This window comes from Hyperoodon ampullatus (assembly GCF_949752795.1).
Source record: "Hyperoodon ampullatus genome assembly, chromosome: 9".
NCBI classification, from domain to species: Eukaryota; Metazoa; Chordata; class Mammalia; order Artiodactyla; family Ziphiidae; genus Hyperoodon; species Hyperoodon ampullatus.
In genome coordinates, this window is record NC_136922.1 from 2,111,011 (window position 1) to 2,125,434 (window position 14,424).

General features: G+C 54.2%; 1 protein-coding gene across 1 annotated transcript in view; it reads left to right on the forward strand.

Annotated features, from left to right (window-relative positions):
• Nucleotides 1–14,424, forward strand: part of GRB10 (growth factor receptor bound protein 10) — a gene marked incomplete at its 5' end in the record, with an annotated part of 169,571 nt that overhangs the window by 9,600 nt on the left and 145,547 nt on the right. Inside the window, one exon of the mRNA XM_079711239.1 lies at nucleotides 875–952. Coding sequence (XP_079567365.1) covers nucleotides 875–952 — 78 coding nt within the window. The remainder of the gene's footprint in view (nucleotides 1–874; nucleotides 953–14,424) is intronic.

A 14,424-nucleotide genomic window follows, 5' to 3' on the forward strand; every position in this document is an offset into this window, starting at 1 on the left:
GCCTTTGCTCTGTGCCGATCTCCCTGCTAAGTCCTCGGGTGAGCACGTTTCATTTGGGCTTGGGGAGGCTCAGCGGTGCTCCAGGGCCGTGCGCTAAGATCCTCCGGGTGGCGGGCTGTCTGCCCTCTGCCCTGTGGCGGTGCCTGGGTGAGCAGACACTCCCCTGCGGCAGGGCGAGCTTTTGTCTTGGTCTCCACCGTCTCCTCCACCCCTAGAACACTGCCTCGGCCCCCAGAAATAGCAGTTGGATCCTTGGATCGAAGGAAATAGACAGGATTCGAACTCCCTCCCTTGGAACATGCAGGGGCCACGTGCAGAGCCTTCCAGAACTGTGGGCCGGAACCTGGTCTGAGATGAGGATGGTCCCTGTGGGGTGGTGTGAGGGCTGCAGCCTGGGAGGACCTGGGAAGGACGTGGGCTGTGATCTGGGCCCTAAGCGTGCCTGACAGGTAAACTTGGCCTTGCAAGTGGGTGGAGGCCTGCCCGTTCCCTACCCGCCTGCTTCGGGGGGTGAAAGTGGGGGGCGGGAGGGGAGACTCGAGGGCAGTGACCTGGGACCAGTGGCCTCGCGTGGCTCTTCTGGCGTCTGTGGGCGTTTGTCCCTGCAGTCAGTTGACGGGGCATCTAGAAACCTGCTTCTTGTGGACTTCTTTCAAATCAAAGAGCCTGTCTTTTAGACGGTCTCCTCGGAAAAAAACGACTTCTGGAGGCCTTTTTAAAAACTTGTATTCCTGGGCGCAGGGCATACAGTTCACATTTGTGCAAGTTCAGCGCATTCAGTGACAGCCTCTTTGCCTTTCAGCTTTGGAGCTGGGCACCATGCTGAGCCCGAGGAGGGGGCTGCGGGGGGTGACGGCCCCGTGACCGTGACCAGCCGCCGCTTCTCACCTGGGTCCTCTCGGTCCAGCCAGGCGGCCACCAGACACCCAGAGCCCCAGAAAACCCCCGACAGGTAAGCTCTGTTTGGTTTCTTTGCGGGGGACGGGTCCGTTCAAGGTTGATTACGGGGAGATCGGTAAATGCATCTTATTGCATCAGTAAATGCAGGCAGACGCATTTCACTAGGCGCTTCCTTTCAGGGTTTCTGCAGGGAGCCTCCCCCTGCTCTGTGGCTTCGCCCCTTTCCCGTCTTTGAGCTGAGGTGGGTGTGGGTGGGAGGTCTCGAGGGGGTTGGTCCAGGCCCTGCAGACCCCGCTCTGTGCCGCCTGCCCTTCTGCTCGCTCACTCCAGCCCCCTTGCTTTCCGCAAAGTGGGTGATGGTCTGCTCCCAGGTTATTCTGAGATGAGCCCTCGAGAGTTGGCAGCTGGTAGTTTTAGAGCTGGGCCAGAACAGAACCGGGGTGAGGGCCGTACCCAGACTGTTTTCCAGCCCTGTGTTTGGGGGTCTGCCTACTTCTAGCACTGCCCTGGGGGCACCTATATCATGAAGGTCTCAGGCAGGTGCCGGTCCCCCTGCCTCCCTGCTTCCGGAGGTGGCCGCTCTGTGGACGGACCTTCTCTCTGAGCCCAGCCGCCCGGGGGCTGGATTCTTATGTTGCTGTTGGTGGGTCTGAGATGGTAGTTAGAGAACTGAGGCTGGAATGGTCTTCCAGCAAAGGCGCCTGCGGGAGCCTTTGCTCCGGGGAGCATGGCGGCTACTGGAGAGTGTATCAGTCAGCTCGGCCGCCGTAACAAATACCACATTCTGGCTCACAATCCTGGAGGCCAGAAGTCCAAACTCCAGGTGTGAGCAGGGCTGGTTTCTTCTGAGTTCTCTGTCCTGGGTGTGTGGATGGCCGTCTTCTCCCTGTGTCCTTACATCTCTTATAAGGACACCGGTCATATATGGGATCAGGGCCCCTGTGAAGACCGCGTTTTACCTTAATTACATCTTTAAAGATCCTGTCTTCAAGCACAGTCGCATTCTGAGGTCCCGGATGTTAGGGCTTTAACAGGGTGCTGTTTGACTTTGCCCCCTGACAGAGGGGAACCGCAGACCAAGTGGCTGACGGGGCTGGGGAATTGGGGCCCGCGGTGCTGGTGTGAAGGCTGTGGCTCTGTCCATCTTGCCTCCCTCTCCCTTTCGCATCTCATTTCTTCACCTCTCCCTTTCTGTTACCTGCCTGCTGACCTTTTACTCTCCTCGGGGTTTCCTTTACTGTCCACAGAGCAGAAAAGAAGGGTTTTTAATCCTTTGTGTTCACCGGCTTCATTCAGCAGATGCTTCCTGAAGAGTCAGCCTTATCTTAGAGGCTGAATAACATTGTACATAACCTGTTCCAAGTTCAAAAAGTGCACATGTGAACTTTCCGTGTTTCTCTCCAGATGGTGGTCAGGACAGTTGATTTTTTCCTGGGGTGTGACATTCTTAGTCAGTGAGGCTTCTCGAATTTCTCAAACTTTCATGGCCCTTGTGGTGAACAGCTTGTGCCTTCAGACAGGCTGCTTTTTGTGAAACAGGGGGCTTTACCCTCTTCTGCCAGCAGAGGTGAACAGAGGTCACAGAAGCGCCCAGTCTCCCAGGAGAATGAATTATAGTGAACACACGCGCTTCGTGGCTGATGACAGCGCCACCTCCTTGGTGTCCGAGGCCCAGGGTGCGGGTGCTGGCCACCGGGGGCTTTGTCTTGGCTCTGCGTGAACTGCATGGTGCGCAGGGAAGATCCCTGCGGCGTGGGGTCTGGGTGATGCTCTAGCGCTGGCTCTCTGCTCCTTTGTGCTGCTTTCCCTTCATCTGTGACCCTGAGCCCTTCTGAGTGGTCCTGAGATGCCTGGAGGGTGGGGACTGTGTTTGTTTCTGGCGAGCCTTCACAGTGTCAGAGAGACACGTCTGAAAAAGGCAAGAAACACCCCTGAGCACCTTGAGACCCCACTTCTCGGAGCACCTGACCAGCCTACACCTCCTATCCTTCTTCTGGTCGGATCAGTCAAATGCAAAGACGTGAGCCTGTGGGTTCTGACGGCCTGGCCAGGTACCTCTCGGCATGGACACAACATTGAAATGAAGCCTCGTTTCACAGTTAATCCTGTTTGGGGCTTGAAATCTAATTATCAACGCAGTTTAAGCAGTGGGGTCTGCTGGTGTGGAAGGCATCGCGCGGGGCTTCTCTCGCTGACCCCCGAGGGTGGGGAGCTGCGTCTGTGGCCACCCCGGTCCCCAGAGGGATCAACAGGTGCAGTGACTAAAGGGTGGCCCCAAAGATTGCCCTGGGGTGGGGAGTGGATTTCCAAAGCTTTTTCAGCCCCAGAACCCTTCCTTGAACTGGACTCTCTCCCCGCATGAGTGTGCCCCTGTTTCTTCCCTGTGTCACCATGACACCTCTCGTGATGGGCTTCCCCAGGGATGAGAAAGTCTTCAACTTTTTAAAGCCAGTTTGTATTATTCTGCGGCTGCACACTGCACCCTTAGACCTGGCCAGACAGAGAGTTGGGGGGCAGGGTGGGCTCCAGGCTCAGGCCATTGCTATTGGCCATCTGAAATGTGCATCTCCTCCAAGGCAGTGCCAGCCTCTAGGGGGCAGGGTGGAGCCCCTTTGCATCCTTGATGAGCCCCTGCAGTAAAGGGAACACATTGGACCAAAGTTAGGCTCTGCTTACCTGAGCACATTAAATAATGTGTTTGACTGAAACCATTAGAAGATTTGTTCTCACTTCCCTGACTTTTTTCTACTCATTCTGTAAGTTCCTCGTTAGCACCCACGTGGTTGGTACCAGGTCTGACTAGGCGCCGGGGCCACCTTGGTGTGCAGACACGGAACACACCTTAGTAGCAAGACTCCATTAAGAACTCATGTTCTGGGGGCTTCCCTGGTGGCGCAGTGGTTAAGAATCTGCCTGCCAATACAGGGGACACAGGCTCGAACCCTGGTCTGGGAAGATCCCACATGCCATGGAGCAACTAAGCCCACGTGCCACAACTACTGAAGCCCGTGTGCCTCAACTACTGAAGCCCGCGCACCTAGAGCCCGTGCTCCGCAGCAGGAGAAGTCACCGCAATGAGAAGCCTGCGCACCGCAACAAAGCGTAGCCCCTGCTCTCCGCAACTAGAGCAAGCCGCGTGCAGCAACGAAGACCCAACGCAGCCAAAAATAAAATAAATGAAAAGAAATAAATTTGTTAAAAACAAAACAAAACAAAACAAAACTCACGTTCTGTTGGATCTGTGAGTTGGGTGGAACCTGGTCCCCTGGAGTGTCAGAGAGATGCTGCATCACAAAATAAGAGGGTCCAAGAAGGACCATTTGGAGACTAATTAGAGAAGTGGTTATTGTCACCACAGCCTTGTTACACAGTGTCCGGCCAGGGCACCCAGCGCCTGGACGTAGGTGAGCCCACCATGGGAATCACGGATCTGGGGGTGGTGAGGTGGGGAGGGGGATCGGATGGCAGCAGGGTTCACAGCATGTCAAGAGGCCCGCTTGATTTGGGGTCATGGGGTCCAATTTCCGTTTTCCCACCTCTTGTCCCAAAGAGGCTTCTGAGTGTTTCCTTCAGGGCTGCGGCCCCCTGGGACCCCGGCTTCACCGTCCTCTGGCCCCATGTTTTGGTTGCTTGTTTTGTTCTCACTGGAGAACTTCTAGGGTTTGACTTGGGTCAGAGCATCGCATCTCCAAGCTAGGCGTCCCTGCAGCGGCCCCGCCAAGGGCCCAGCCTCTGGTGAGCGCCCTCCCGCCGTGGCAGCCGTGGCCAGCAGAGGTGGTCCTGCCCCCAGCCATGCGGACAGCAGGAGCGCGCCACTCTTGGTGGCCCTGTTGCCCTTGAGATGCAGTCAGAGGAGGGCTAGTTATTGTTGCAGTTATTTTAACTGATTTAGCAAGACAGGGTTTAGCCAAGGGTAGAAACCATTTCTCTGCCCATTTGCACTGATCAGTCATTCCTTCCCATTTACAGTATCGTTTACGCCAGAACATTCTCAGAATCTAACTAAAAATGGAATGGCCTCTGCCGTCCTCTTTTCAAGGGCAGAAAATCACAGTGTGCCATACCGCTGTTGCGGTCCTTGCGTCAGCTCACCGTGAACAGATCTTTAAGAGACTCTCATGCACTTTGGCGTTGTGCTTTCTTTCCTTCCTTTCTCGGCACCCTCTTGTATTTTGGCTTCTGAATCAACGTGCTCCCCTGACACTTGTATTTCTGCTTCTCTGTTTCCCGTCCCTCATTTGCCCCCGTTCACTGTGTGTCTGCTGTCTACACCGTACCCGCATTCTTTGGAGCACCCATATTGTTTTATTTCTGTCTCATTTTGGGTATTTAACCCTTCTTGCCCTGAGCTGGTGATGTTGCCTGTGCCTCTCTGCATCGCTGGGTTGAACCAGAGAGCAAGGCTCGTGAGGCGTCTCCGTGACCCTGCTCAGCCAGTGCAACCTCGCACGTGGCAGGATCTCAGTAAATGTCTGATTTGCTCTGTTGGGTCCAGATATGTTGGGGTCTTATCTTAGCACATTATTCTCTGATGGAAAGAATCTAAAAGTTGCTAAGATTGAAGGAAGAGAAATAATCAGTTTCTCCCTGCTTTGGAGTCATCTGGAGATGTAGCCCTTCAGCTTGCTTTGTTTTCAAGAGTGTTTGTGATTCTCATGGAAGCATGTTTATGAAAGCTGCTCTGAGGTCCTCCCAGGGCTGCGTCTCTCGACTGTCTTTTCTCACGTGAGTTGCAGTTATCCGTGTTCTTGGTACGACAGGTGGGTTTCACTCGTGTCCCGGGCATCCTGGGTTTGCGCTGGGTGACTGGATCCTGTGTAATCTTGGCGGGGAGCTTCCCTGTTGACGTGCAGACACGGGCCTTGCAGGGTGGACGTCTGCTGCCTCAGGGCCCTGGATGCCCCCTGGTGACCACGCCCCTCACCGCTCATGGGTGTGAGTCCAGCTCCTTAGCCCCCCTGACGCCTCCCCAGAGCACCGCGCCCCTGGGCCCCCGAGAGCAGGTGCAGGTGCTCGGGTGGAACGCAGTTCCCAACGGACCCTGCTGGCCCAGAAGATGGGGGAGGGGGAAGAAATGCCAGTTGGCCCCTCTTCTCACCCCCTGTTCCCCTGGCGCGGGCAGGGCTGGAGGCAAAGCTGGCACTGCCCCTGCAGCGGAGCTGGGTGTCTGCTTCCTCCAGGTGGGAGGTAGAAGATCAACCTCTACCCGGCCGGCTGGCATCACGCAGAGGATCTGAGTGTGGCCGCCTGCTTCCTCCAAGCCAGGGCAGGGAGGGGAGGGCAGTTGGCTCCTGCCTCCTGCTGAGACGGGGGTGGGTGGGAGCACTTCTCCTTTGCCCTGTGGTTGGAGTAGCGTGGGTGTCATTGAAAAGATTCTGGTTCTGGGGCTTCCCTGGTGGCGCAGTGGTTGAGAGTCCGCCTGCCGATGCAGGGGACACGGGTTCGTGCCCCGGTCCGGGAAGATCCCACATGCCGCGGAGCGGCTGGGCCCGTGAGCCACGGCCGCTGAGCCTGCACGTCTGGAGCCTGAGCTCCGCAACGGGAGAGGCCACAGTAGTGAGAGGCCCGCGTACTGCAAAAAAAAAAAAAAAAAAAAAAAGAAAAGGTTCTGGTTCTGTTGGGCATCCTTTTCTAGGTTCTTTAGTGGTGGGAACAGGCTTTCTTGAAGCTTTTCTTTTTTAAAAAATATACATATAAATATATTCTTTTTCATATTCTTTTCCATTATGGTTTTTAAAAAAATAAATTTATTTATTCGTTTATTTTTGGCTGCGTTGGGTCTTCATTGCTGTGCACGGGCTTTCTCTAGTTGTGGCGAGCGGGGGCTACCCTTCCTTGCGGTGCACAGGCTTCTCATTGTGTTGGCTTCTCTTGTTGCGGAGCATGGGCTTCAGTGGTTGTGGCACACAGGCTCAGTAGTTGTGGCTCGTGAGCTCTAGAGCGCAGGCTCCGTAGTTGTGGCGCACGGGCTTAGTTGCTCCACGGCCTGTGGGCTCTTCCCAGACCAGGGCTCGAACCCGTGTCCCCTGCATTGGCAGGAGGATTCTTAACCACTGCGCCACCAGGGAAGCCCTCCATTATGGTTTGTTCCAGGATATTGAATATAGTTCCCTGTGCTCTACAGTAGGACCTTGTTGTTTATCCGTCCTATATATAATAGTTTGCATCTGCTCATCCCAAACTCCCAGTCCTTCCTTCCCCCACCCCCCTCCCTCTTGGCAACCACAAATCTGTTCTCTATGTCTGTGGGTCTGTTTCTGTTTCGTGGATAAGTTCATTTGTATCATATTTTAGATTCCACATATAAGCGATATCATATGATATTTGTCTTTTTCTGACTTACTTCACTTAGTATGACAATCTCTAGTCCATCCACGTTGCTGCAAATGGCATTATTTCATTCCTTTTTTATGGCTGAGTAATATTCCATTGTATATATGTGCCACATCTTCTTTACCCATTCATCTGTCGATGGACATTTAGGTTGTTTCCATGTCTTGGCTACTGTAAATAGTGCTGCTGTGAACATAGGGGTGGATGTATCTTTTTGAATTAGTGTTTTGTCTTGGCACTTCTGTTGACTGAGCCTGTGGGTGGTTCCTGGCTGGAGACTCCTCACACGTGCTGTCCTGGGGGTGATAAAGAAGCCCAGGCCCTCACCGCTGGGCTCTTCCTCGTGTCCTGAGGCCCCCAGGCTGCCGTTCCCTCCACCCCTTGCAGACTTCCACTGCTGGTAGCAGTGCTGTGTCCATCCTTTCTGGGACTGGATCTCTCCACTTTGGCTTTCAAGGTTTCCTCTTCAGAATCTCTTAGCCCCACACAGTGGTTGAGTTTCAGGAGGAGGGTCAGAGATGAGTCATTGGCTGCTTGGGAGGTTCAGCCGAAAGATGAAGCTAAATGTCAGAATTCTGCCAATACCTGTTGGAAACCCAGTGTTTGTAAAGTGGGCAGTTTTTAATCCTCAGGACTCAGACTGGAATAACGGCTGATAACTCATCAGGCTCGCATTTCTTTTCGAGCTGCGAGTTCATCGCTGCCGCCGTTCCCCGGCTCAAAGCCAGAAGCTATTTCTTGCCAGTGTTTCCGTTCATTAGAGTTGGGAGAAGACCTGATCGCCACTCAGGAAATCTCGGTGCCCTTATTTTGGCGACGACCAGTATAGCTACAAAGCAAGAGCTTCTCAAGACAACTCAACGTGTCCTCTAAAATATTAAGTATTGATAAATTGCTGAGAATGCTGGCTCTTTGAGTATTTAAGTGTAAGGTAACAGGCATTATATCTTGAAGCTTCGTGCTTTTAAGCAGTGACAGTCAATGTCAAAGTTAAATTTGGGGCTTCCCTGGTGGCACAGTGGTTGAGAGTCTGCCTGCCAATGCAGGGGACATGGGTTCGTGCCCCGGTCCGGGAAGGTCCCACATGCTGTGGAGCGGCTGGGCCCGTGAGCCATGGCCGCTGAGCCTGCGCGTCCGGAGCCTGTGCTCCGCAAGGGGAGAGGCCACAGCGGTGAGAGGCCCGCGTACCGCAAAAAAAAAAAGAAAAAAAATTAAATTTGGACAAAGTGTGCTACAGGCAAAAAGCAGTTGATGTGTTATTTGCGATAAGTAATAGGGATCTAAATCCAGTGTTCTCAGCTCAGGTTCGGCCTCTCTCGGGCACCCCTGATGCCACCGGACGTGGTGGAGTCATGCCTGGCCTGGTCCTTGCACTGTCCACAGATAGTGGGGGCTGCAGGCAGTAGATAGCCATGCAGAGCATGTGCTCTATGGAGAGAGGAGGCACAGAGACCAGATGACGGTGACACAAAGGACAGCAACAGTAATAAAGTGCCCTGTGCACACGTGTATCAGGGGCTCTCGCTGGTGGTTCTGTAGATTAACTCGTGGGGTCTTCACAACAGCCTTTGAAGTGGGTATAAACTCTACCCATTTTATGGACAAGGACACCAAGGCACCAATAAAACTAGATACAGCCCATCCCCACTATTCACTGATCTCATACTGCTAAAATGTATTTGTAACCGAAAACTGATACAATAGATGAGTTTGCATTTTCTAGAATGTTACATAAAGGCGACTGATTTATTTTGTCTGGCCTGTGTCACTCAGCATCATTATTTTGAGATGCATCTGTGTTGTAGCAAAAACGTGTTCCTTTTTATTGCTGAGCAGTGTTCCTTTGTGTGACTCCATCACAATGGTTTTATCCATCCACCTGTCAGTAGACATTTGCACCGTTTCCGGGTTTTTTGCGGTTCCGATACAGCTGCACTCTTCACCGCGCGGGTCCTTCCTTCTGGGCGCGTAGGAGGCCCCGCCCTCCTTCCATCCTCCCTTCTGGACCTCGTCTCCTCCTGCCGAGGTCTGGGCTGTCTGGTTTGGGGCATGGCTGTGGGTCTGCCGGCTCGGTCGTCTGCCTTCTGGTCAGGGAGAGAGCAGGGGTAGGACTGGTCAGGAAGACGATGTCCAAGGCCGGCTGAGGCAGTGATGAGGCACCAAGACAGAGAGGTTCCCCCCACCCCTTACAGCTCTAGACGTGTGTGGACCTCCACCTCTCTCATTCTTTTTTTTTTTTTTAAATTTTATTTATTTATCTATTTATTTTTGGCTGTGTTGGGTCTTCGTTGCTGCTCGTGGGCTTTTCTCTAGTTGCGATGAGCAGGGGCTACTCTTCGTTGCTGTGTGCGGGCTTCCCATTGCGGTGGCTTCTCTTGTTGCGGAGCACAGGCTCTAGGCACGTGGGCTTCGGTAGTTGTGGCTTGCAGGCTCTAGAGCGCAGGGTCAGTAGCTGTGGTGCACGTGCTTAGTTGCTCCACGGCATGTGGGATCTTCCTGGACCAGGGCTCGAACCCATCGTTGGCAGGTGGACTCTTGACCACTGCACCGCCAGGGAAGCCCCACCTCTCTAGTTCTTGCCGAGTCTGACTGTAGTGTTAGGGGCCAAAGCACTGTGGATGCCCTGAATCGACCCTTATTTTGTTGACTTTACTCATGTTTCAGATGGTTAGAGATGATTCCTGGGAGCATAGAGAGCTTATCTTAGCTTTCTTCTCAGATAGCCCAGACTGTGGTCTGGGAGGGCCCGTCCCCATCAGCAGCAAATTATCACGGGATGGGACGCGGAGGTCCGTGCAGGCAGAGTCTGCGGCCTGGAGAGATCCATCATCTCGGGTGTCTGCTGTCTTTGTCCTCCTAGGAAAGCGGCCAGCAACATTAGACTGGGGACTCGTGGGTCTTTGTGTTATAAAAACTTAGCCCTGGGCTTCCCTGGTGGCACAGTGGTTGAGAGTCCGCCTGTCGATGCAGGGGACACGGGTTCGTGCCCCGGTCCGGGAAGGTCCCACATGCCACGGAGCGGCTGGGCCCGTGAGCCATGGCCGCTGAGCCTGCGCGTCCGGAGCCTGTGCTCCACAACGGGAGAGGCCACAGCAGTGAGAGGCCCGCATACCACACACACAAAAAAACAACTTAGCCCTTCTGGCCTCGACAGTGGGCTTGACTTGGCTCCACATGTTGGGGAGTGGACCGACCCTCAGCCTGAGAACTACCTGTGTATTTCTGCCTGCGGTTGGTTATTTGGAATTAAGGCTAGCATACCCTAGCCCTGCTCGATGTCTCAATGTCTCGACCTGTTTGTAACCATGGAAGCTTCTGCTGAACAGGGCTGCCCGGCAGTGGAGGCTTGAAGAAGAATGGCAGTGGGAACCTTCACGTGTGCACCTGCTCAGGTAGAAACGAGAAGAGACGCAGTAAGGAAACTTCCTGTTTTTGATCTTTGGTCCTTATCCAGTGATGGTCGTGCATTCAGCTTTCCAAATAGGTTTGACATATGAGTGGTCAGAGCCACATTTCCCAAGATGTTGCTCATGGTCATCTTCGAAGTTTTGCAATGGCCTTTCTGCTGTGGTACCTCCTGGGGGAGCTTGGCTCCCTGGGTAGCAGAGGAGGGGGCTCCTTCTAGGGAGCTTCCCCATGGAGAGCGGCCACCGGCCTCCCGGGTAGTCTGCAGGCCAGACAGTCCAGCTGTTTTCCAGAAACAGATTTTCCTTTTTTTCTTCCTGCGAGTGGGGGAGCCGGGTGGCAATATTAGTCACAAGTCCCGGGATCCACAGGCCTTTACAGTCCATTCTTAGTTGAAAGGAGGATTGGTTTATTTCAAGTTAGAGTCTCAATCAAAGGAAGATGGAGGAATGTAATCACATGCAATGAGGTTTGTGATAAGTACAAACTGATAAAAGAGCTCCATTTAAAGGCGTTTCATGCTTTCAGAAATAACAGCACTGTGGCCCGAAGACGGGATGGAGGAGGTCAAAGGTGCTGTTTCTTTGTACCGTTGAGGGTTATTTTGACGAATTACTCCTTAGACACACGAGTTGGTGTGTGAGGCCCAGAGGGCACATGATGGATTTGGGTGACTTCATCAGGAGAGTATTACTTTCTTAGCTATTGCAGTTCTTAGAACCAATGGAGGAAAATATTGCCTTGAAAATGACAGATCCTGCGAATTATGCGAACTCCAGAAGAAAAATTCCTTGTGCCTATTTTTAGTGACTCTGATAATGTGGGCGTGGCATGACCAGAGTAGATACAAATCTTTTTTTGTTTTGAAACAAGACAATTTAAAATTCCATTTCGTAATTATACAATAAAGGATTTTGTAATCCAAAGCCAAATTTCATACAAAATAGATGAATATGTTTGTCAATATCTAGAACTTTGGAGTTTGAAGAATTTTTAGCTTCATCTAGATTGTAGAGTGTGAACACATTCAACCTATTCTGAGGGAGAAAACAAGGTTTTTCAAATACGTTTCAAATACGTATTTTAATTTAGCACTACTTCCTAAAGCGGAAGTTGTGATTTTGCAGGATGTTTTTGAAAGAAGTGCCCCAGCAGCTTTTCCCCTTTTGCCTTGTCCGTGAAAGCAGAATTGTTTGACCTCAGAGCCTGTGGCTGGCATGGATGCCGTTGTGTTTTCCCTGGACCGGCCTCGACCCTCAGTGCTCCATCCTCTGCCTGTCTACCTCTCCCCAGGTTCTTCCACTTTCCCAAGCTCAACCCGCACAGCCACCAGGCAGCCTTCCCTGCACACCACAGTCCTTATTCGTGTCCATCACGACCTCGTGGGATGATGTACAGGTCGGTGTGTACCGTCCAGTGTCGCACCGCTGCCCGGGGCGCGCAGGCCTCAGGTGCCGGGAAGCGTGTGATGTCAGGTGTGTCCTCATCTCCCTGTGAGGCCACGCCGGTGCCCAGGTGTCAGTCCTGCCGAGTGAGTCTGGGCAGGGGCCTGGGCAGGCTTCCTGGACCCCTCGGGTGTCCCCTCCTGGTTGTGCACCCCCCGTCCCCCAGACACTGCGCTACTCCAGGCAGCCCCACCTGCCACCCGCCCACCTGCCTGCCCGGGACTTCGTTAATCGCCCAGCTCCCCGGGACCTCCGAGGCTGGGGAGGGCGATGTGTTTATTGTTAATGGGGGTCTGCTTCTGCCCTGCACACCACCGCCCCCCCCCAGGTAGCAGGTTATTCACATCTGCACACAGAGGCCAGAGGACCTCTCCTGGGTCCTGTTTTCTGTGAGTTGGGTACATACATTTAGCTCATCTCTTGCAGATTAAACCCTTCGGATAAATTTTCCTCTAACATTTGGGGCTAGTTTGTATCTAAACTGGGAAGACTTTACCTGGGGTAAATATAGGCTGCGTTTTACAATAGCTGGAAATGGTGTGAGGAAGCAGTGAGTGACCCAGTCTTTCACATGGATTTGAAGCACAGGGCAGTGGTGGTGACAGCCCCGCCCCATGTCAGCGGTCCGTCACTCAGGGTGGCACGACGGAGAGCGGGACCGGAATCTCCTCCAGGTCACGGGCGGGGGGCACGACTCTGCCCACTTGTCCTTGCTCTTCACAGGGCAGCATGCCTGCCGCCCATGTCCCTTTACCGTGAAAAGCCCTCACAGTGGACTCGGTGGGTTTTATGTGAAGCCGAGTGGTGTTCGTTTCCTCCTGCACTCCTCTGAGGCTTTGATCCAGCAGAGCTGTTCTCCTGAGTAGAAGTGGGAAGGCCTACTTCTCAGACCTGGTCTGACCTCTCCTGTGGTCCTCTGGTCAGTCCTTCTCCCCGACCCTCCTCCGTGCCTTCCCATCCTCCCCTCCCACGTCATCCCAGCAGAGGCTGGTGGGGATGCAGAGCCTGTCTTGCGGACATCACTCTAACTCTGAGAGAGATGCGGGTCCCTGGAAGCGCGCCGAGAAGCCCGGCAGCAGGATGGTGTGCTTGGACCAGACGCAGTCGGGGGAAGTGGTTGGCGTCTGGATCCATTGCAGGGGTTTGTGGCATCCCAGTCTGGCCGAGCAAGCAGACGGAGGCGTTTCTGCTGGGATGCAGAAGTGGTGACTGCCGGAGGACCGGGACTTTGACTTTGAACACTTGGGTCTGAGAGGCCGGCGCACAGCTGAGTGGTGGCGGGCAGGGCAGTTGTGTGCGTGGCCGTAGAATTCAGGGCGAGCTGGCGGTGGAGGCCTGGCGAGAGCGCCCGTGGCTTCCGATGGATTTACGGTGGTGAAGATGGGTGAGCCCAGGGAGGGAGGGAGGAGGTCTGAGCCGTGGGTGCTGGGACCCCCGCTATTTAGAGGACTTGGGAGTCACCCGCTAAGGAGGTGGGGGTCGGGGGGCAGCAGTGGACGTGACCTCCTGGGGTCCCAGGAAGCAGGGGCTGCGGCGATGTGGGGGGTACCGGGGCCTGACCTGTTTCCCTGGCCCGGCAGAGCCCGTTCAGGAGCAGAGGTCTGGCCGGTGGATTTGGGAAAGCAAGGAGGAGAACGGGCTTGCAGGATAGAAAGGATAACCTTGGGGGTTCGGGGTTTTCCCACAGAGTAGAAGCGTCCAAGCAGCATCCTGCTCGTGGCCACCACCCCGCGTACATCAACTCCCACAGGTACCCCGATGGCATGTGCGCACGTAAGTGGGGTCCGTGTACTTACACGCACACATACTGACCTGCGCGCATGTCCCTAGAGCCAGGCATTTAGGTTGTTTCCAGCCGTATTGGAATAAAAAAGTACCTGTGTTCCCAGTTGGATTAAGAACGCTCCGATGCAGCTCGAGGGCAGGTATCCGGAGATCTCCGGGCTGTGGGGAGTTTGAAGCTGAATCCACCACCTTTCACTCTGACCACACCTCATGGGTCACCTGGACAGTTCTTTAAGTAAAGTACCTGTGCCCAGGTCTGGCTGCAGGCAAGTTAGAGGGACTGGGGTGTGGGGCTCGGAGCGGGATTTGGAAAGGTCTCCCGGGATTCTAGTGTGAGACCAGAGTTAAGAATCAGGGTCCTGCGGGGTGATCCCCGGGTACTGAGAATGGCCAGCGGGGCAGAAGAGGGAGGGGCCCGGCTCGCAGAGGTCCACAGAGTGGAGGACGGGGAGGGGGGCACTTAGTGACCCGTCGACCAGGCTGGGACCCTGCAGGACGGTCAGGTGTACGGGGGCGGCACTCAGCTGCTGGCGCGTCGGGACCCGTATGGGGACGG